This window comes from Mobula birostris, chromosome 4 (genome assembly GCF_030028105.1).
Source record: "Mobula birostris isolate sMobBir1 chromosome 4, sMobBir1.hap1, whole genome shotgun sequence".
NCBI classification, from domain to species: Eukaryota; Metazoa; Chordata; class Chondrichthyes; order Myliobatiformes; family Myliobatidae; genus Mobula; species Mobula birostris.
In genome coordinates, this window is record NC_092373.1 from 126,081,071 (window position 1) to 126,105,639 (window position 24,569).

The window sequence follows — 24,569 nt, forward strand, 5'->3', positions numbered from 1 at the left end:
CTGGGGAAGAGGCACTGGCTATCCACTCTATCTATTCCTCTTAGTATCTTGTATACCTCTATCATGTCTCCTCTCATCCTCCTTCTCTCCAAAGAATAAAGCCCTAGCTCCCTTAATCCCTGATGATAATGCATACTCTCTAAACCAGGCAGCATCCTGGTAAATCTCCTCTGTACCCTTTCCAATGCTTCTGCATCCTTCCTATAGTGAGGCGACCAGAACTGGACACAGTACTCCAAGTGTGGCCTAACCAGAGTTTTATAGAGCTGCATCATTACCTTGCGTCTCTTAAACTCTATCCCTCGACTTATGAAAGCTAACACCCCACAAGCTTTCTTAACTACCCTATCTACCTGTGAGGCAACTTTCAGGGACCTGTGGACATGTACCCCCAGATCCTTCTGCTCCTTCACACTACCAAGTATCCTGCCATTTACTTTGTACTCTGCCTTGGAGTTTGTCCTTCCAAAGTGTACCACCTCACACTTCTCCGGGTTGAACTCCATCTGCCACTTCTCAGCCCACTTCTGCATCTTATCAATTTCTCTCTGCAATCTTCGGCAATCCTGTACACTATCTACAACACCACCAACCTTTGTGTCGTCTGCAAACTTGCCAACCAACCCTTCTACCCCCACATCCAGGTCATTAATAAAAAATCATGAAAAGTACAGGTCCCAGAACTGATCCTTGTGGGACACCACTGGTCACAACCCTCCAATCCGAATGTACTCCCTCCACCACGACCCTCTGCCTTCTGCAGGCAAGCCAATTCTGAATCCAACTGGCCAAACTTCCCTGGATCCCATGCCTTCTGACTTTCTGAATAAGCCTACTGTGTGGAACCTTGTCTGCCTGGTCACCTCCTCAAAGAAATCTATCAGGCTTGTTAGACATGATCTGCCCTTCACAAAGCCATGCTGACTGTCCCTGATCAAACCGTAATTCTCTAAATGCACATAGATCCTATCTTGAAGAATTTTTTCCAACAGCTTTCCCACCACAGACATAAGGCTCACTGGTCTATAATTACCTGGACGATCCCTACTACCTTTTTTGAACAAGGGGACAACATTCGCTTTCCTCCAATCCTCCAGTACCATTCCCATAGACAACAAGGACATAAAGATCCTAGCCAGAGGGTCAGCAATCTCTTCCCTCACCTCGTGGAGCAGCCTGAGGAATATTCCATCAGGCCCCGGGGACTTATTCGTCCTAATGTATTTTAATAACTCCAACACCTCCTCTACCTTAATATCAACATGCTCCAGAACATCAACCTCACTCATATTGTCCTCACCATCATCAAGTTCCCTCTCATTGGTGAATACTGAAGAGAAGTATTCATTGAGGACCTCGCTCACTTCCACAGCCTCCAGGCACATCTTCCCACCCTTATCACTAATCGGTCCTACCTTCACTCCTGTCATCCTTTTGTTCTTCACATAATAGAAGAATGCCTTGGGGTTTTCCTTTACCCTACTCGCCAAGGCCTTCTCATGCCCCCTTCTTCCTCCTCTCAGCCCCTCCTTTAGCTCCTTTCTTGCTTTCTTTCTTGCTACCCGATATTCCTCAATACACCCATCTGATCTTTGCTTCCTAAACCTCATGTATGCTGCCTTCTTCCACCTGACTAGATTTTCCACCTCACTTGTCACCCATGGTTCCTTCACCCTACCATTCTTTATCTTCCACACCGGGACAAATTTATCCCTAACATCCTGCAAGAGATCTCTAAACATCGACCACATGTCCATAGTACATTTCCCTGCAAAAACATCATCCCAATTCACACCCGCAAGTTCTAGCCTTGTAGCCTCATAATTTCCCCTTCCCTAATTAAAAATTTTCCTGTCCTCTCTGATTCTATCCTTTTCCATCATAATGCTGAAGGCCAGGGAGCAGTGGTCACTGTCCCCCAGATGCTCACCCACTGAGAGATCTGTGACCTGACCCGGTTCATTACCTAGTACTAGATCTAGTATGGCATTCCCCCTGGTCGGCCTGTCCACATACTGTGACAGGAATCCATCCTGGACACACTTAACAAACTCTGCCCCGTCTAAACCCGTGGAACTAATCAGGTGCCAATCAATATTAGGGAAGTTAAAGTCACCCATGATAACAACCCTGTTATTTTTGCACCTTTCCAAAATCTGCCTCCCAATCTGCTCCTCAGTATCTCTGCTGCCACCGGGGGCATATAGAATACTCCCAGTAGAGTAACTGTTCCCTTCCTGTTCCTGACTTCCACCCATACTGACTCAAAAGAGGATACTGCTACATTACCCATCCTTTCTGTAGCTGTAATAGTATCCCTGACCAGTAATGCCACCCCTCCTCCCCTTTTCCTCCCTCTCTATCCATTTTAAAGCACTGAAATCCAGGAATATTGAGAATCCATTCCTGCCCTGGTGCCAGCCAAGTCTCTGTAATGGCCACTACATCATAATTCCATGTATGTATCCAAGCTCTCAGTTCATCACCTTTGTTTCTGATGCTTCTTGCACTGAAGTACACATAGTTTAGCCCTTCTACCTTCCTATTTTATTCTGCTTCTCTTTCCTCAACGCCTCTCTATATGTTAGATCTGGCTTTACTCCATGCACTTCTTTCACTGCTCTATCACTCTGGATCCCAACTTCCTTGCAAATTAGTTTAAACCCTGCCAAACCATTCTAACAAACCTACTCGCAAGGATATTGCTCCCCCTCAAGTTCAGGTGCAACCCATCCAATCTGTACAGGTCCCACCTTCCCCAGAAGAGATCCCAATGATTCAAAAATCTAAAACCCTGCTCCCTGCACCAACTCCTCAGCCACGCATTCAACTGCCATCTCCTCCAATTCTTACCATCACTGTCACGTAGCACTGGCAGCAATCCTGAGGACGCCACCCTTGAGGTCCTGTTCTTCAGCCTTCTGCCTAGTTCCCAAAACTCACACTTCAGGACCTCATCCCTCTTCCTACCTATGTTAGGACCCTGTGTGTCTTTTTCATAGGGCAGGGCACCTCTACAACCCATACCTCCAATCTCATCTCATTGATTGGAACACCTGCCTCCAAATAGCTTTTTATAGAAAGCATTACCTCAGAGGTTCACCTACTTTTTTGAACCTAGACTGTGATTGTTTAAATGATGTACTCAGTATTGACAAAAAGTAGTAGTTGTTTGTGTGTTATTAGTATAGGCAGATTGGGTTTGTCTATTATTGTGACTTAGATAAAGATCAGCCCACATTTTATGAGTAATTAATAAAGAAAATCAGATAATTGCAAAGGGTTCACAAACTTCTTGCAACTGTATATTAGTAATGTCATGACCAGTAGGTTTTTACAAAAATTTGGTAATTTTGCTTTTATTCCATATTTATTGAAATTATATTTATTGTATTTTAATTCATTTAATTTACTAAGCAACTATATCATAATCTGATGATTACTGAGTTCAGATTGAATAGGTTTGGATTTTATTTCTTGGAATGTAAAGGATTAAGGGAGATTTGATAGAGGTATACAAAATTATGAGGGGTGTAGATAGGGTAAGGGCAAGCAGACTTTTTCCAGTGAGGTTGGGTGGTACTACAGTCAGAAGTCATGGGTTAAGGTTGAAAGGTGAAAAGTTTAAGGGGAACATGAGGGGATATTTCTTCACTTAGAGGGTCGTGAGAGTGTGGAGTGAGCTGCCAGCGCAAGTGGTGTATGTGAGCTGGATTTCAACGCTTAAGCGGAGTTTGGATAGATATAGGGATGGTAGGGGAATGGAAAGGTGCAGGTCTCTAGGAGTAGGCAATTTAAGTGGTTCGGCACAGATCAGACGGGCCCGTGATGTACTTTTCTATGACTATTGCTAAGTTTCTTCTGTCAACATTAGCATTCCTTGTTGTGTAAGCCTGAAATTAGAAGCCAGTTATAGATTACCCTTAACTGAAAGCGACCTAATTCCAATATACTAATTTGTTTAGCAGCAAATTTCCATTTGCTGCAGTTTAGTAGTGTTAATTGGAATTGCAGAATATCTTCATTTGTTTTATGCAAAAAAAATATTGTCTCAAGCAGAATGTCACTTACTGAGCTCTGGAAAATGTTTCAGTTTTATCTATTACTTTTGCAAGTTAACCTCTTTTCAATGTGATTGTTTGGAGGGCGGCCTTCCATAGGTATTTGACCTGCCAACAGTTGCCGTAGGCCCCTAGTCGAGGGCATCATGATAGATTAAATGCCAGTCTTTGCTGAAAAATCTCCTAAAATTAACATTTGTCTTTGCATGAGGTGAACAGCAAGTGTTGTTCTTTCAAACCAAATTGCAAAATCCAGGTCAATGACTTGAAATTTTTATTGTGTTTATGTGCTTGAGTTTCAAACAAACCTGCATTTTCCATTCCAGGTATTTGCACAGATTTGATACTGAGTTAGAACAAATTGAATTGGCAAATAGCATTAAAGGCAGACAAGGAAGACAGCACCAGGCTCGTGAAGCCATTCTGAAACAGACAATTGAACGTGAAAGGCTTCAGTATGAAGAAAATGGTTTGGGTAAGACTGCTTAATACGGTACAATACTAAGACCTCCCATTTTATGTTCTAACATTTTGCGATTGCATATGTGTTAAGGTTCGACAAGAAATACTGTGAATCCACAGTGTTTCATAGAAACATAGAAAACCTTCAGCACAATACAGGCCCTTCGGCCCACAAAGCTGTGCCAAACATGACCGTAACAACTACCTAGGCTTACCCATAGCCCTCTATTTTTCTAAGCTCCATGTATCCATCCAGGGGTCTCTTAAAACACCCTATCATTTCCGCCTCCACCACCGCCAGCAGCCCATTCCACGCACTCACCACTCTGTGTGTAAAAAAAAAAAAAAAAAAAATTAATCTCCTCTGTACCTACTTCCAAGCACCTTAAAACATTGCCCTCTCGTGCTAGCCATTTCAGCCCTGGGAAAAAGCCTCTGACTATCCACAAGATCAATGCCTCTCATTATCTTGTACACCTCTATCAGGTCACCTCTCATCCTCCATCGCTAAGAGAAAAGGCCAGGTTCACTCGACCTATTCTCATAAGGCATTCTCCCCAATCCAGGCAACATCTTTGTAAATCTTCTCTGTACCCTTTCAATGGTTTTCATGTCCTTCCTGTAGTGAGGGGACCAGAATTGAGCACAATACTCCAAGTGGGGTCTGACCAGGGTCCTGTAGAGCTGCAACATTAGCTCTCTGCTCCCACGATTGATGAAGGCCAATGCACCGTATGCCTTCTTAACACAGAGTCAACCTGTGCAGCAGCTTTGAGTGTCCTATGTCAGGGGTCCCCAACCTTTTTTGCATTACGGACTGGTTTAATATTGACAATATTCTTGCGGACCGGCCGACCCAGGGAGCGGGGGGGGTGGGTGGGGTGGGTAGGGTTGCCAACGGACAAGAGTAGCAGTCAAATGTGTTGTTTACCCAGAAAGACTACAATGGCCATGAAGCCTTGCGCGGGCACCAGTGCGCATGCGCGTCGTGACCTGCCGATTCCCGCTCCGCCCGCCCACAGCAAATCCTTTTTGGCGATTCTGTTCGTGGGGGTGGGTTTTAATCACTACTGAAATATAGGCGATAAGTGGGTAATACACTCAATTTTGTTTTTAAAAGGGTTTATCTAACGAATTTAATATTAAACACACAGCGCATATTTTCCTCACATGAATACAGTGATAAGTCAATTATCAGGGGAGCTTGAAGTGTTGAACGAACTTCCAGTAGAAGTGGTAGAGGCAGGTTTGATATTATCACTTAAAGAAAAATTGGATAGGTATATGGACAGGACAGGAAAGGAATGGAAGGTTATGGGCTGTGTGCAGGTCGGCGGGACTAGGTGAGAGTAGCATTCGGCACAGACTAGAAGGGCCGAGATAGCCTGTTTCCGTGCTGTAATTGTTATAGGGTCACTTATAAGTCAATAGCATCATAACATTTTATGTAACATTTGGATATTAAACACACAGCACATATTTTCCCCGTATAAATATATAAAATCATTGCAACACACCAATATCGCTGAATCAGTGGGAGCCCTGGGCTTGTTTCCCTGCAACAAGACGGTCCCATTGAGGGATGATGGGAGACAGCGATACTCGAAGGGGGTTCCTGATGTCCAGTCTATTCTGCAATTTAGTTTTCGTTGCATTCATGGCAGAAAACTCCGCTTCGCAGAAAAATGATGGAAGTGTTTTCAGTGCTTTCGTAGCTATCTCAGGATATTTAGTCTTGACTTTGATCCAAAATGCCGACAGAATTATTATATCAAACATACTTCTCAGCCCGTTGTCATTTACAAGCTCGAGGAGTTGATCTCCTTCCCACCCTGACACAGATGACGCGCGGGTCACGACCTTGCATGCGTAATGGCTGATCAGTGGCCGTGACAGGGAACGAGGAAAGGTGCAGCTGACTCATATCGCCAAATCATATCGCTTCCTCGCGGCCTGGTAGCGCATGCTCTGCGGCCCGGTACTGGTCCGCGGCCCGGTGGTTGGGGACCGCTGTCCTATGTTCTCGGACCCCAAGACCCCAAGAGTCTTACCATTAATGCTATATTCTGCCGTGATGGAAAGATCATCGTCAGAGGCTCAGCAATCTCTTCCCTCGCTTCCCGCAGTAGTCTGGGGTATATACCATCCCATCCAGGTGATTTATCCAACTTGATGCTTTCCAAAATCTCCAGCACATCCTCTTTCTTAAAGTCTATATGCTCAAGCTTTTCAGTCCACTGTAAGTCACCCTACAACTGCCCAGGTCCTTTTCTCAAGTGAATACCGAAGCAAAGTATTCATTAATTACTTACACTTCCTCGTCCGGTTCCATACACAACTTTTCCACTGTCACACTTGATTGGTCCTATTCTATCACGTCTTATCCTCTTGCTCTTCACATACTTGTAGAATGCCTGGGATTTTCCTTAATGCTGTCTGCCAAGGCCTTTTCATGGTCCCTTCTGGCTCTCCTAATTTCATTCTTAAGCTCCTTCCTGTTTGCCTTATAATCCTCTAGATCTCTATCATTACCCAGTTTTTTGAACCTTTCGTAAGCTCTTCTTTTCTTCTTGACTAGATTTACAACAGCCTTTGTACACCATGGTTTCTGTGCCCTACCATCCTTTCCCTGTCTCATTGGAATGTATCTACGCAGAGCCCCACACTAATATCCTCTGAACATTTATGATTATGATAATGAGGACACACAGTCCCCTTTTATTGCCACATTTCTTCCGTACGTTTCCCTAAGAACATCTGTTTCCAATTTACACTTCCAAGTTCCTACCTGATAGCCTCATATTTCCCCATACTCCAATTAAACATTTCTCTAACTTGTCTGTTCCTATCCCTCTCCAATGCTATGGTAAAGGAGGTAGAATTGTGCTCACTATCTCCAAAATGCTCTCCCATTGAGAGACCTGACACCTGACCAGGTTCATTTCCCAATACCAGATCAAGTACAGCCTCTCCTCTTGTAGGCTTATCTACATATTGTGTCAAGTAACCTTCCTGAACACACCTCACAAACTCCACCCCATCTAAACTCCTCACTCCAGGGAGATGCCAATCAATATTTGGGAAGTTAAAATCTCCCACCACGACAACCCTGTTATTATTACTCCTTTCCTGAATCTGTCTCCCTCTCTGCTCCTCGATGTCCCTGTTACTACTGGGTGGTCTATAACCCAGTAGAGTTAATGACCCCTTCCTATTCCTAACTTCCACCCACAGAGACACCATAGACAACCCCTCCATGACTTCCTCCTTTTCTGCGGCCGTGACACTATCTCTGATCAACAGTGCTACGCCCACACCTCTTTTGCCTCCCTCCCTGTCCTTTCTGAAACATCTAAAGCCTGGCACTTGAAGTAGCCATTCCTGCCTCTGCACCATCGAAGTCTCTGTAATGGCCACAACATCATAACTCCAAGCGCTGATCCACGCTCTAAGCTCATCTGCTTTATTCATAATACTTGAATTAAAATAGACACATCTCAAACCATCAGTCTGAGTGCGTCCCTTCTCTGTCACCTGCCTATCCTCCCCTCCCTTTTTGCACTGTCTCCAGGCTTTCTCTCTATGTGAACCAGCCTCCCTTTCCTCTGTCACTTCAGTTCTGTTCCCATCCCCAAGCAATTCTAGTTTAAGCTCTCCCCAATAGGAGAGGTCTCCCCTCAGATTCAAGTGCAACCCATCCTTTTTGTACAGGTTACACCTGCTCCAGAAGAGGTCCCCATGATCCAGAAATCTGAATCCCTGCCCCCTGCTCCAATCCCTCAGCTACGCATTTATCCTCCACCTCATTCTATTCCTGCACTCACAGTCGCGTGGCACGGGCAGTAATCCTGAGATTACTATCTTTGAGGTCCTGCTTCTCAACTTCCTACCTAACTCTCTGTCGTCTGCTTTCAGGACCCTTTTCCTACCAATGTCGTTGGTACCAATATGTACCACAACCTCTGGCTGTTCTCCTTCCCACTTCATGGACGCGATCAGAAACATCCCGGACCCTGGCACCTGGGAGGCAAACTACCATCCACATTTCCTTCCTGCATCCATAGAATTGCCTGTCTGACCCCCTAACTTTAGAGTCCCCCATCACTGCTGCCATCCTCTTCCTTTCCCTACCCTTCTGAGCCACAGGGCCAGACTCTGTGCCAGAGGTGCGACCACTGTTGCTTCCCCCAGGTAGGCTGTCTCCCCAACAGTACTCAAGCAGGAGTACTTATTGGTAAGGGGTACAGCCACTGGGGTACTCTCTAGTATCTGCTTCTTGTCCTTCCCTCTCCTGACTGTTACCTACTTATCTGTCTCCTGAGGCCCCAGTGTGACTACCTGCCTATAGCTCCTCTCTATCACCTCCTCATTCTCCCTGACCAGACGAAGGCCATTGAGCTGCATCTCCAGTTCCCTAACACCTTCCCTAAGTAGCTGCAGCTCGATGCACCTAATGCAGATGTGACCATCCGGTATGCTGGGAGTCTCCAGGACCTCCCACATCTGACACCGAGCACAGAAAACCAGCCTCACACACATTCTTTCTATCTGTATTCTAAACAGATAACCTACCTCGCCTTGACCCATTATCACCGAAGCCCCGTTGAGCCAAAGCCTTCCCACTGTCTCCCTTTTCTCTTTCGTCCGCTCTATAAAGCTGTCTTCTTTTTAAACTCTTCCCGCTTTTTAAACTCACTGGCTGACTTCCACGCGCTAATTTGGACAGACCCCAGTAGTCAACTTCAGATGCACAGATATATTTTTGTCACTTTTTAAACTAGAGATCAATCGGTGCTCGTAATTTGAATATTTTTCTCTGATGCAACAATTGTAGGCAATTTAACTCCACACATCTGTCACCTGACCTTAATTTACCCAAATATTAGTTGCCTTTTGCTTGGAGAAATTATTGTGTTAGTATTTGAGTAGTGTAATACATGGCAATCATTTGCTTACATTGACTTGAGGGAATGGAACGAAAAGTAATTACTGGGAACTGTGTTACTGATGGTTACTGGTGCTATTGCTTGCTGGACAGTTGCATCATCATGATAGCATAGTGATTAATGTGACACTATTACAGGTCAGGTGTCGCAGTTCAGAGTTCAATCCCTCCATCCTCTGTGAAGAGTCTCTGTACGTCCTCCCCTATGAATCCATGGGCTTTCTCCAGACCCTCCAGTTTCCTCCCACTGTGTAAAGTCATACTGGTTAGGTTAATCAGTCACTGTCAACTGCACCATGATTTTGTTAGGGTTAAATTGGGGCTGTCAGTGTTTGCTGGGTGGTGCAGCTGGAAGGGCCTATTCTGCACTGTATTGCTAAATTTAAAAATATATATCTACTGTGTATGCTTGGACTGTCCAAACCTATCTTGAGCACAGCTGAGCGTTAATTTATATTTTGTTTTAGTTGTATAAACAGTACTACTAAAATGATGGAAAACAGCTATGTCTATCCCAGTTGTTTAAAGATTTAGATGGAATCAAAAGTTCAAGGCCTCTAGGTGAGTTTGTTGCTCTTTTTAGAGACTATAATGGCTTAAGATAGTTTTTTTTTGTTAGATAGAAAACAGATTTGTATTCTGGGTAATTGATCAGCCCTACTAACATATAGGACAGTCTTTTAAATGAATTTCATTTTATAGTTTTCTTGAAATATTGTGGACTAGAAATTAGCGTAAGCTGATTTACAGCACTGAAATGTATACATGGCATACAGCTTAATTTACAAACCCAAGTCTTCCTTGTAATTGTGGCTGAGCCCCATTTTAATAAGTGTTAAAATTTCCTATGTCTGTTAGACACAAGGCATCTTCCCAAATTTTAGTTGTACCAAACTGGGCTGACTGCTTCATTGACTATGAGCCTTGGGTAAGCTTTGGAAGGGAAACAGATGGAAGGCAGACTTGGTTTTCTTTCAGCAGCTAAGTCTTGGGAGTGCTTCAAACCAACAAGAATCCTTGGCATTTTTTGGCTGCATATGAGGATAAAATGTCCTTTTTGAATATTTTCTAAAAACACGGTAGAAGGCTATTTGGCCCGTTGAGTCTTTGCCATCTTGCTAATTTTCCAAGTATCCTCTTCTCCCCACGTTTCTTTTAGTTGTACCACCTACACAAGGGTATTTTGAAATAACAGTGACCACTAAATTACCAACCCACATCTTGGGATATAGGAAGGAAACCAGAGCATCTTGAATAAACCCAAGTGGCCGGAGAGAAAACAGCTAACTTCCACACAGAGAGCACAGAAAAGCAGGCTGAGCCCAGCTCACTGGAAGTATGAGTAACAGTTTTTTCTTGTCTGTTTTTCGATTAGATCATTGGTTTTGCAAGAAGAATGTAATGCACTTAGCACCTACTCTACTAAGCTATATCAATTTTCTATATATAGAGTAAAGAAATTGGCATTAGACCCTGTATTAATAAATACCTGGTAACTAACACCTGCTTTGGATGAATAGCTAAAATGCCTATATTTTATCTGATATGCTGGTTATCCTTGAAGAAAAGCTTGAAGTGAAGCACAACACATGAGAACAGATTGCAAGGCCATTCATCAGCAGTGCATTGGAAAGCAATGAGTAACCAAAACCTAGGAGCAAGCTTCGTGAGGGAATATAATTGGCAGTAAATAAAAATGTTTTGAAATGAATTTACTGAAATACAGAAAGCTGGAAAGGTGTGAATAACGGGACTTCATTCAGAGATCGATGTGGTAAATGTTTTTTGAAAGAACTTGTATAAATTAGTGCTGAGAGGTAGGGTGATGAGGAAAACCTAAGTGGTGCTCATGGTGGTGAAGAAGAGGTGGGGAAAAATATATAGTCTTCCCAGTCCACACTTATATCCTTTAATTGTAGTTTTACATTTGGACATAATGGAACAAATTCCACTCTTTTCCTCTTCTCTCTTTTAATACTTGCTTCATTTTGAACAGAAATGAGTCTCTGTGGGTGGAAGTTAGAAACAAGAAGGGGTCAATAACTCTACTGGGTGTTTTTTATAGACCACCCAATAGTAACAAGGACATCGGGGAGCAGATAAGGAGACGGATTCTGGAAAGGTGTAATAATAACAGGGTTGTCGTGGTGGGAGATTTTAATTACCCAAATATTGATTGGCATCTCCCTAGAGTGAGGGGTTTAGATGGGGTGGAGTTTGTTAGGTATGTTCAGGAAGGCTTCTTGACACAATATGTAGATAAGCCTACAAGAGGAGAGGCTGTAGTTGATCTGGTATTGGGAAATGAACCTGGTCAGGTGTCAGGTCTCTCAGTGGGAGAGCATTTTGTCGCTAGTGATCACAATTCTATTTCCTTTACCATAGCATTGGAGAGGGATAAAAACAAAAAAGTTAGGAAAGCATTTAATTGGAGTAAGGAGAAATATGAAGCTATTAGGCAGGAACTTGGAAGCAAAATTAGGAACAGATGTTCTCAGGGAAATGTACAGTAGAAATGTGACAAATATTCAGGGGATATTTGCGTGGAGTTCTGCATAGGTACGTTCCAATTAGACAAGGAAAGGATGGTAGGGTACAGGAGCCATGGTGTACAAAGGCAGCTGAAAATCTAGTCAAGAAGGAGACGTAATGGTAGAGATCTAGAAAATTATACGGCTAACAGGAAAGAGCTTAAGAATGAAATTAGGAGAGCCAGAAGGGGCCAGGAGAAGGCCTTGGTGAGCAGGATTTAGGAAAATCCCAAGGCATTCTACAAGTATGTGAAGAGTAAAAGGATAAGGCGTGAAAGAATAGAACCAATCAAGTGTGACGTTGGAAAAGTGTGTATGGAACTGGAGGAGATAGCAGAGATACTTAATGAATACTTTGCTTCAGTATTCACTATGGAAAAGAATCTTGGCGATTGTAGGGATGACTTGCAGTGGACTGAAAAACTTGAGCATGTAGATATTAAGGAAGAGGATGTGCTGGAGCTTTTGGAAAGCAGCAAGTTGGATAAGTTACCGGTACCGGACGAGATGTACCCCAGGCTACAGTGGGGGGCAAGGGAGGAGATTTGCTGAGCCTCTTGCAGTGATCTTTGCATCATCAGTGTGGACTGGAGAGGTTCCGGAGGATTGGAGGGTTGCGGATGTTGTTCCCTTATTCAAGAAAGGGAATAGAGATAGCCCAGGAAATTATAGACCAGTGAGTATTTACTTCAGTGGTTGGTAAGTTGATGGAGGAGATCCTGAGAGGCAGGATTTATGAACATTTGGAGAGGCATAATATGATTAGGAATAGTCAGTATGGCTTTGTCAAAGGCAGGTCGTGCCTTATAAGCCTGATTGCATTTTTTGAGGATGTGACTAAACACATTGATGGTAGAGCAGTAGATGTAGTGTATATGGATTTCAGCAAGGCATTCAATAAGGTATCCCATGCAAGGCTTATTGAGAAAGTAAGGAGGCATGGGATCCAAGGAGACCTTGCTTTGTGGATCAAGAACTGGCTTGCCCACAGAAGGTAAAGAGTGGTTGTAGACGGGTGCATGAAGTTCAGTGACCAGTGGTGTGCCTCAGGGATCTGTTCTGGGACCCCTATTCTTCGTGACTTTTATAAATGACCTGGATGAGGAAGTGGAGGGTTGGGTTTGTAAATTTGCTGATGACACAAAGATTGGGGGTGTTGTGGATAGTGTGGAGGGCCGTCAGAGGTTAAAGCAGGATATTGATAGGATGCAAAACGGCTGAGAAGTGGCAGATGGATTTCAACCCAGGTAAGTGCGAGGTGGTTCATTTTGGTAGGTCAAATATGATAGAATGTAGTATTCTAACAGAATATAGTATTGGTAAAGCTCTTGGCAGTGTGGAGGATCAGAGGGATCTTGGGGTCCGAGTCCATGGGACACTCAGCTGCTGCACAGGTTGACCAAAGCATACGGTGCATTGGCCTTCGTCAACCATGGGATTGAATTTAAGATCTGAGAGGTAATGTTAAAGCTATACAGGACTCTGATCAGGCTCCACTTGGAGTATTCTGCTCACTTCTGGTCACCTCACTACAGGAAGGATGTGGAAACTATAGAGAGGGTGCAGAGGAGATTTAAAAGGATGTTGCCTGGATTGAGGAGCATGCCTTATGAGAATAGGTTGAGTGAGCATGGCCTTTTCTCCTTGGAGCAGTGGAGAATGAGAGGTGACCTGATAGAGGTGTATAAGATGATGAGAGTCATTGATCGTGTGGATAGTCAGATGCTTTTCCCCACGGCTGGTGCTTGGAAGTAGATATAGAGCAGATGTCAGGGGTAAGTTTTTTACGCAGAGAGTGACGAGTGCATGGAATGGACTGCTGGCGACGGCGGTGGAGGCGGATACAATATGGTCTTTTAAGAGACGCTTGGATGGGTACCTGGAGCTTAGAAAAATAGAGGGCTATGGGTAACCTTGGGTAATTTCTAAGTAAGTACATGTTCGGCACAGCATTGTGGGCCGAAGGGCCTGTATTGTGCTGTAGATTTTCTGTGTTTCTATGTAACATCAGGATCCTGGGTGACTTGCTTGTATTTTGGTTTCATGCAGTTTCAGATGGAGAGGGGGGCTGAGTGGGTGGAAAGTTTGCGAGTAGTGTGCTCTTTCCATTGTGTCTGCTGGCATCTGAGTGATAAGTGGTAATGGGAGAAAAGGAAAAGAATGATCACAAACTTGCTGGAAAGGATGCCTGTCTAAGTTCAGTTTAAAAGATTAACCTAATATGGTTTAGTGACTCTCATAACAAAATGGGGTTATTTATAAAGTTGAGTAGATGTTTTGTTTCATTAGATCTATCTAAATGGTTTTTGTTAATTGTATTGATTTATTTAATTTCATTTTATTTTTCATTTATTTTAAACTGACAATGGATAAAGCTAATAAATTTCATAGCCAGATATTTGGCAGCTAATTTCTAATCTAGTTATTTTTCTGTGTTAGTGGGACTACTACTTTGATGCTATCAGAGTAAGTGTTCTTGATAAATAGAACCATATTCTTTTTTTCACTTGTTAAAGATGATCTGAAGAAAACAAAACATTTTCCTTTTAGTTCTTCATGATGAAGACTGCAGCATTGAGAGGAAATTTTTTTATTGTGGGATTGGTATAGTTTTGAATGATTGGGTATTCTCCTCCTACCCCTCCTCACAGTCCCCCACCCTGCTCCCATGACTATACCCTTCCTCACACGAAACCACCACGGTGGGCTTCACAGCTGAACAGGTGAGAAGACAGCTGAAACATCTCAACCCAAGCAAGGCTGCAGGCCCAGATGGTGTCAGTACCAGGGTGCTCAAAACCTGTGCCTCTCAGCTATGTGGAGTACTTCACCATGTCTTCAACCTGAGCCTGAGGCTCCAGAAGGTTCCTGTGCTGTGGAAGACATCCTGCCTTGTCCCTGTGCCGAAGACGCCGCGCCCCAGCGGCCTCAATGACTACAGACCGGTGGCATTGATCTCCCACATCATGAAGACTCTGGAGAGACTTGTTCTGGAGCTGCTCCAGCCTATAGTCAGGCCACACTTAGATCCCCTCCAGTTCGCCTACCAGCCCTGACTAGGAGTTGAGGATGCCATCGTCTACCTGCTGAACCGTGTCTACGCCCACCTGAACAAGCCAGCGAGCACTGTGAGGGTCATGTTTTTTGACTTCTTCAGTGCGTTCAACACCATCCGCCCTGCTCTGCTGGGGGAGAAGCTGACAGCGATGCAGGTGGATGCTTTCCTGGTATCATGGATTCTTGATTACCTGACTGGCAGACCACAGTACGTGTGCTTGCAACACTATGTGTCCGACAGAGTGATCAGCAGCACTGGGACTCCACAGGAGACTGTCTTGTCTCCCTTTCTCTTCACCATTTACACCTCGGACTTCAACTACAGCACAGAGTCTTGTCATCTTCAGAAGTTCTCGGATGACTCTGCCATAGTTGGATGCATCAGCAAGGGAGATGAGGTTCAGTACAGGGCTACGGTAGGAAACTTTGTCACATGATGTGAGCAGAATTATCTGCAGCTTAATGTGAAAAAGGCTAAGGAGCTGGTGGTAGAGCTGAGGAGAGCTAAGGTACTGGTGACCCTGTTTCCATCCAGGGGGTCAGTGTGGACATGGTGGAGGATTACAAATACCTGGGGATATGAATTGACAATAAACTGGACTGGTGAAAGAACACTGAGACTGTCTACAAGAAGGGTCAGAGCCGTCTCTATTTCCTGAGGAGACTGAGGTCCTTTAACATCTGCCGGACGATGCTGAGGATGTTCTATGAGTCTGTGGTGGCCAGTGCTATCATGTTTGCTGTTGTGTACTGGAGCAGCAGGCTGAGGGTAGCAGACACCAACAGAATCAACAAGCCCATTCATAAGGCCAGTGATGTTGTGGGGATGGAACTAGACTCTCTGACGGTGGTGTCTGAAAAGAGGATGCTGTCCAAGTTGCATGCCACCTTGGACAATGTCTCCCATCCACTACATAATGTACTGGTTGGGCACAGGAATACGTTCAGCCAGAGACTCATTCCACCGAGATGCAACACAGAATGTCATAGGAAGTCATTCCTGCCTGTGGCCATCAAACTTTACAACTCCTCCCTTGGAGGGTCAGATACCCTGAGCCACTAGGCTGGTCCTGGACTTACTTCCTGGCATAATTTACATATTATTATTTAACTATTTATGGTTTTATTACTATTTAATTATCTATGGTGCAAATGTAATAAAAACTAATTTCCCCCGGGATCAATAAAGTATGATTATGACTATGATTGTGACTATATATTATCACCAGCATTGAGTTCTGCATCAAAAACAGAAAATGCTGGAACATATTTGGAATGTAATAGTTTTCTTATATCTGTATATGCTGAGTTTTTAATGAATATTTTTCATGCTTCAGACTTTCCATTCTGTAGCAGAGCCCTGAGATAGAGTAAATAGTGCCTTTAGATATACGCATGTCCACCCGAATAAACAAAGCATGGCTGAAGGGTTTCGGCCTAAAATGTCAATTGTATTCTTTTCCATAGATGCTGCCTGGCCTGCTGAGTTCCTCCAGCATCTTGTGTGTGATGCTCGGATTTCCAGCATCTGCAGATTTTCTCGTGTTCATGGCTTTTATTGTTGTTCTATCACTTCAGAAATATGGTTGAGCCTTTGTTATTTAAAGCTTAAAGCTGACCTTCATGGAAGAATGTTAGTTTATCAGATTTCATTGTTGGGCAAGCTTCTTTTTAATTTGAACATTTTCTGTTGTTTTAGAATTCTTTTATGGCAATCTCCTTCGAGGAATGGGGTTATAATCTCTACCTTGATTGTGTCATTCAGTTTCTTTTGATATGCTAATGTTTGGTTTATATGTTTCTTACTGTCTGTTCATGCCTTGATGATTTGTTCTGGTTGATAATTTTCTTTTTCAATCATTTCTTCTATTTCAGTTCACCTTTTATATTATCTTTGGTCCCCTGTTGATCTGTTGGCACTTATATTTGCAGACCAAATATATTTTAGACTAAATTAATGAATCTGCAATCCAATGCCTGACTAAATTAGAATGCTCTATTAAAATTCTTCAGTGGAATGTTTGTATTAATCTTTAAGAAATAATAGCCTGGCCTTTCATTTTAACTTCAGTTGTGCATGAGAATGATGGTTTGAAAAATTCTGTGAATCATAACTTGAGGAGATGTCTTGTTTCTGTCCTTAAGTGATTATTTCTAAAAATGCAAGATAAGATCAATATTTTTGTAATAGATGGGGTATTTTTGATTGAATCAATGTTTGCAATATTTTCTGACTGTCTGGAAGTTTAATTTATAAATTTAATCTCTCCAAAAAACTTAAGTCAAAGTTCTACCAGCCCCACCTCCCTTGTCAGATTTATTACTGTGTACATATGTTGCTGGAAGTGAACGTTTAACTTAAGGCAGAATTTAATTTCAATATAATGTATCGGCTAATAGTTTCTTAGAATATAAATGACCTTTAAATTTAAAATGATATTATTTGACCTCAAGCTCACCATATTTGTAATGTCTTGTGTTGCGAGTAAAAATTACGAGAGGTGATTGATAAGTTTGTGGCCTAAGGTAGAAGGAGTCAATTTTAGAAAACTTTGCACATTTATTTTTCAACATAGTCCCCGTCTACATTTACACACTTGGTCCAGCGATTGTGGAGCATACGGATCTTGGACCTCCAGAAAGTGTCCACAGCAGGGGTGATTGATAAGTTCGTGGCCTAGGGTAGAAGGAGATGAATTATTAACTTCAAACTTTCTGCATAATCACTCAAAGAGTTGACCTGCATGTGCATTTAATGAGAGCTGTATAACTCATCTCCTTTTGCCTTAGGCCACAAACTTATCAATCACCCGCCTGTGGACACTTTCTGGAGGTCCAAGATCCGTATGCTCCACGACCGCTGGACTAAGTGTGTAAATATAGCAGGGGACTATGTTGAAAAAAATAAATGCGCTAGGTTTTCTAAAATTGACTCCTACCTTAGGCCATGAACATATCAATCACCCCTCCTAAATACTTTCCTTCCAGACTCTTATAAACTTGATGTCAGGGAATCAAATTCTGCACAAGAGCATGCGTTTCTTTTCTTTGTCTTGATTATCTTTCTTTTGTATTATTCGTCACCTCTATGGAATTTTATCGTAGTTTTTAATTTAAAGGACATCGGACAAAAAGGAAAATCTAATACAGCTGAATATGGGCCAGAAAACCGCATACACATTTAGAAAACGTCATTCCTTGTTGTCAATGCACATTCTTTTTCTGCCTTGTGTAAAGAATTAAAATGAAGTTGGCACTTCTTTGTAATACAAAATGGTGTAGACTTAAGAATCACTCAACAATGATTGAGCACTTGCGTCCTAGCAAAATATATTTACTTATATGTTTACAAATTTCCATATTTTGAGTCTCAATTTATTCTATACTAAAAGCTATACAAGAAGTGTACCCATTAAATATCAATGTAATCTCCATTTCTGGAGAATGGCATGTACTCAAATCATTTAGGTGAATCATTGGAAAGGGAATTGGATGAGCAATCATCCTTTGAAATGCTGCCTGCCTAATGTACTTGCATATTTGTTTGGTTAAGGATTTCTAATTTCCTGTTTTTGCTCAAATAAATAGATTGCTTGTGTTAACTGTGCTCTTTCTAAGTGTCCATCTGTTAAATGAAGTCCTGAATGGTAAGAGTGTAAAGGAGGAGCAATACAGGATTATATCAAAGTAGTTTTATAGCCATTGAATGGGAAATTCATTTTTTGATAATTTTGGTGTACAGCATGTTGCAATGCTAACGTTGTTCTGCTTTAAAAACATATTTAAAATAACAAAATTAGAAAAATCTACAAAATTACAGTCCCAGATTAGATAAGGTTCCATTGTTGAGAATTATCCGTAAACCAACATTTTCATATGAACAACTCAATGAGGCTGATTAACATTTATTTATTATTTTCCCCGTGTAAGTCACAATGATGTAGAATCAGACTGTCTTACAACTAATGACTGGTTTCAATAGCCTTGGAGTATCAATAGTTGTTACATTGATTGATGAATTGCTATATAAGAGATTACCATATCAGTTTCCAAAGCAAATTTCTTAAGTGGCCTCCCACTGGGAACCATCTGCTATGTTCTCAAAGACATTTCTATAGCTAACTTTCTTTTCTTAAAATTGGTTTAAAGTTGATGGGGAGATTTCCATAAGATCTGATATCCACAAGTTAGGCCTTTCATGACCCACGAAGCCACTGTGTAGAGAATCTTAATGTTTACAAGGTCCTAAAAATGCATTTAATTTCCTGGTCACTCAGATAATAGCATTGGAAGTTTGTTGAATCCTCTCTGCCTTGACAGGCAGTTTATTCTCTATATTCACCGCTGTTTGCTTAGAACAAGTAAATCCATTTGTGAGCCTCTTCCTTGTATCTTGGATTCTGAAATTGGTAAATTTGAACAACTTGTGTTCACCTTATTTACTTTTTAAGGGTGCTTGATGCTTGAGTACTGCCTTACATTTTTTTGTAGTCCAGAGTAAAGAAGCCAGTGTCCTTTGCCACTCTTGGTTCAGACATGTTAAATGCTTGTTTTCTGTACTGCAGAATGGTGACCAAAACTGCATAAAATATATTAAATATAGAATTTGGAATTAAAATGTAAGATTTGACAGTGATTGATAAATTTAACATTTCTTTAAAAGAAGAGAAAAGGCCTTGTAATTTTAAAAAATCATATACATTTGACTTACTGTGTTTATTCATTCCACAGAGATTCCTGATATTATCAATGTAAAGCATCTAAAAGTCTTCAGGTATGTTTATACTGTATTAGAGTTTGTTTCCTGAATTTTCAACCAACAAATTTAAAAATATAATATGCCTTGAGAATTGCCTCAGTAATTCGTAAAGTCTGACGTCTGAGGACTAGTCATGGATTAAAATACCGTGAAATGAAATTTCTTAACAATTGTTTGAAACATCTTTTAAGATTGGGTGGAAAAAATACATAAGCAAGCCCCACGGGCTTCCTGGGTTGCAGAAGTCCAATTTGAAACAAATTCCTCTAAGTTTTAAGTTTTTTCAAGATAGGACAGTTAGTTACAAGTGTGCAAACTAGTTACCTAATGTATACATTAATAACTGGATACAGTATACATTCCATCAGTTTATTTATAGAATATGATAGGATGAGCATAATTGGGGGCGGCCCAGTAACATTGTGGTTAGCCCAACGCTTTATGGTACCAACAACCAAGGTTAATTCCTGCCGTTACCTGTAAGGAGTTTGTATGTTCTCCCTGTAGCCATGTAGGTTTCCTCTGGGTGCTCTGGTTTTCTCCCACAATCCAAAGATGTGGGTAGGTTAATTGTTCATTGTAAATTGTTCCATGATTAGTCTAGGGTCAAATCTGGGGTTGCTGTGTGGCACAGCTTGAAGGCCTATTCCATAGTCTATCTCAATAAATAATCTTTCATTGAATATTTTCTGAAAAGAGTATGCAATGTTATGCAATATGAGCAATATGAAATAAAAAATGATGATTGTAAAGCACAACTGAGAAAATGAAGTAGTATTTCAGGAACTGGAGGCTCAACTATTTCAGGCAATGTGTTTGTATTTTTGGGGGTAATTGTTTATTTCTGACTTGTGGGAAAAAAAATGGTTTATGGACAATTGCCAGGAATGGAAACCATTCATAAGCCAGGGGCCTACTGTATTCTAATTAGATTAGATGTCATAAATTTGCAATGATAAGTTTTGGAAAGAGCAGTGTTAGGATGTTTCCTGAGAATTTAATTGGATCTACCTAATTTAAAAAAAATTAAATGCTTACGTGCATTGTACCCACTCTTTAATATTAACTTCTAGAGTATATGCTATCACACTGTAAATTACCAGTCTGCTTTCCAAAGCTGAGTAATTGGCAAGTAGCTAAATTTATTATTAATTTGTCATTGTATGCCTGTAGCAAAGCTAAAATTCTGCTTGCATAGAACCTTCAGAATAGTGTCTAAAACCTTGCACATTCTATATGGGCAAAAGACTGGTCGTCATATGAAATTATATGGATTGAAGAATTTTCAAGTAGAAGACCAGGATGCTGCTAATTGAGCTGTTGCGTTTAGAATATTGAAGTGTACGTCTCTAGATTAATTGAGTTCTTATTGTCCAGTGTCTCTTCTGGACCGTAGTTCTTTTCCACCCATTGAAGACTCCATCATTGCCATGCTGGTGCAATGTACTTCAACCTCAAGCTGCTGGAGTGGATATTGAGTCAAGCATGTTAACTGGGTCATAATGGTATTTAATGGAAGATATTGCATAAAATCAGCTTGTATTCAGTATTTCAGTATTTGTGTTATGTAAATAGATTTCCTGATTAATGATCTTATTTTTCCTCTTTTAAGAGAATGGGATGGTGATCTAAAAGTGCTCCCAAACATCAAAGTGAAGAAAGTCTCAGTAAAAGATTCGATTTCTACCCAGAAAGGAAACAAAGATGAAGTAGACTTACAAAAAATACAGAATCAAGATGATGTCTCAGAACATTAAGGAATGAGAAAATGTCCTTTTAAGAAAAGGCGCACTGCCAACTGTTGAATAATGTGATTGCCACATTCGCTGCTGAGGTACACATGGTGAAAATGTTAATACCTCAGACGTCATTCTTGAGCAAGTGTACATTTCCTTAATAGTTTTAACATACCAATTTATAGGTGAAATGCTATTCTGGAAATTAATGACCAAGACATGCAAGAGCTTTAAATGCCACAGTTTTCTGTTAACCTTCTCCAATCTCTCATTAAAATATTTTGTCATGTTTTTCCTAAAATGGAATGTATTCTGAAGCAGTCAGATTAAACTTTTAAAAATCGATGGTGAAACTCTTCTGACTCATCGCTACCACAGCTTGCTTATGGGTTTTTTTTGTGATTTATTGTTAGATGAGATCTTATACTTATTCCATTAACATCAGAATGGATCCTGAGAAACATGTAAATTTACTCTGCCTTTTTTCCCAGTTGCTATTATTGTGAAAATACCCTGTCACTCGCAGTTAGCCTGACTTCAGTGGTTGGAAAGAGTTGGAGTCCATTATTGAGGATATGGTTTTGGGGTACTTGGAGGCACATAATAAACCAAGCCACTAGCATTCAAATATTATGGAAAAGTAGTGTGGTTCAGGTGAGGATGACCAGTCTTACTAATTTAAAACTGTTGGTCACCTGCAAAATATCTTGGCAACATATCCCCATTATTTATTAAGCCAAAGAGTGAATGTGAATGGATGGCATTCAGAAGAGTAATGCATTAATAAAAGTACTGGGAAGGTAGAAGATTGGCAAGCTCTTAAAAACCAATAGAAGACAACTGAAATAAACTAGGTAGTGTTGAGGAAGCAGGTTTTCTACAGAAGGATGTAGACAGATTTGGGAATTGGCAAATGTGCCAGATGGAATGTAGTGCACTTTAGCAGAAGGAATAAAGGCATGTTCTATTTTCTAAATGGGAAGAGAATCAATAATCAGAGATGCAAAGGGACATGGGAGTCCTCGTGCAGGATTTCCTAAAGGTTAGCTTGCAGTTTGAGTCGGTGGTATGGAGGGGAAATGCAATACAAGCATTCATTTCGAGAGGACTCTTAATACAAGAGCAAGGCTGCAATGCTGAGGCTTTATAAGGGATTGGTCAGACCGCACTTGGAGTATTGTGAGCAGTTTTGGGTCTCATATTTAATAAAAGACATGCTGGCATTGGAGACCATCCAGAGGAAGTTCACGAGAAATCCCAGGAATGAAAGGGTTAATGTATGCGGAGTGTTTGATGGCTCTGGGTCTGTACTCGCTGGAGTTTTTTAAGAACAGTGGTGGGGGGGTGGTGCTCATTGAAACGTATTGAATGTTGAAAGGCCTACATAGAGTGGATGTGCAGAGGATGTGTCCATTTAGCAGACAGCTGTACAGGATAGTTCATTAAGGTAGAGGTTGATAGGTTCTTGGTGTCAAGGTGTCAAATGTTATGGGCAGAAAGCAGGAGAATGGGGTTGAGAGGGATAATAAATCAGTCATGATGGAATAGCAGAGCATGCTCGATGGGCTGAATGGCCTAATTCTGATCCTTTGTCTTATGGTCTCATACATTAGTGGATTGAGCATTTTTTCTGCACTGTCAGGTTTGAACCATGTGGTCTGTGTCCTGTGACCAAGCTACTTTGAAGAAAGGTTCGTGACTGATTTGGAATAATATATATCTGAATAACCTGAAAATATATTTTTTGTATACTTAAAACAAATTGTGAATTGCTTCTTTGCTACAGCCTAATAACACACTAATACTTAAGAATCCTGTAAAAGTGTGGCAACAAAAAAACAAACAGCTGTTTTTCCCAAGCATTTTCTACTCTAAGTTACCAGAGAGGTATAATAGTGAAATGGTGAATTTTGACTACAAAAGGTAATGGGCATTCCAGCGTGGAAGCTTGTGCAGGGCAGATTCTAGGAGTCTTGTTCATGTGAACACTGATTAATGGCCTCTGCTGAGCATCACAGGAGACAAAATTTTAAGTGTTAATGTTTCCTAAATTTATCTGTGACAGAATCAAATATACTCAGCTCAAATATATTGCTTTTACACCCTCTGAAATGCACAGACATTGTTTAATAGAGCATCTAAAATGTAATTTTTATCTGTTTTCAAGGAGTGAGAAAGCATTCAGTCCATCTCTCTTATTCCATCTATGGGGGGGAGGGGGAAGCAAATTAGTCCTACTTCCTTTCAGCAGCAATGCTTTTCATATATCTGGTTGAAATCGCTATTGAATCAACTTTTGTTATCCAAATGATAATAAATTGCTTCCTTTATAGATATTTTAAGACTTAAACCTCTTGTACTCCAGGTGGTGACTTCCCTACTTCCCTGCTAATGGAAACTTGTTTACATAATACATATTTACGTGATCAAAACATAGTATGATTTTGATAAAGTTGTATGAAATCTTCCCTTGTTTCCTCTCTATTCAAAGGAGAACAACATCTGCTTCTAACATTTTGGCACCAGTTTTAAAAAGTAAGTGCGGTCCGTCAGGACTTGCTGCAGAGTTTGAGATTGTGGGAAGCGTTATTTGTGGATTTTAGTGCCTGATTTTAAAAGCTGACACAGAGTGACACAAAGGTTGGTGGTGTTGTGGATGGTGTAGAGCAGTGGTCCCCAACCTTCGGGCTGCGGACCGATACAGGGCCGCGAAGCATGCAGTGGTAGTCAGGACGCACCCAGCACATCTTTAATAAAAAAAAAGCTGAAATAAACAAGCAAATTAATTAGGTGTCTCCCAGCACGTAATTAATTAGCTTGTTTATTTCGGCTCTTTTCTTAAAGATGTGCTGGGTGCGTCCCAGCTACCACTGCACCCCTGCATGCTTCGTGGCCCGGAGGTTGGGAACCACTGGTGTAGAGATTTGTTTTAATTTACATTGAGACAATGATAGGATGCAGAGCTGGGTTGAGAAGTGGCAGATGGATTTCAATCTGGAAGCCTATGAAGTGATACAC

At 41.4% G+C, this 24,569-nt stretch overlaps 1 protein-coding gene across 2 annotated transcripts in view; it reads left to right on the plus strand.

Annotated features, from left to right (window-relative positions):
* The window catches only part of tma16 (translation machinery associated 16 homolog), a 39,564-nt gene extending 15,298 nt beyond the window's left edge, over window positions 1–24,266 (plus strand). Inside the window, exons 5-7 of one of the 2 annotated variants that reach the window (XM_072254705.1) lie at window positions 4,388–4,536; window positions 19,788–19,830; window positions 21,428–24,265. In XM_072254705.1, the coding sequence (XP_072110806.1) occupies window positions 4,388–4,536; window positions 19,788–19,830; window positions 21,428–21,572 (337 nt within the window). In that variant the 3' untranslated portion in view covers window positions 21,573–24,265. Of the gene's footprint in view, window positions 1–4,387; window positions 4,537–19,787; window positions 19,831–21,427 lie in introns of both variants that reach the window. The other variant, XM_072254706.1, reaches the window with a different exon arrangement.
* The last annotated feature ends 303 nt before the right edge of the window (window positions 24,267–24,569 follow it).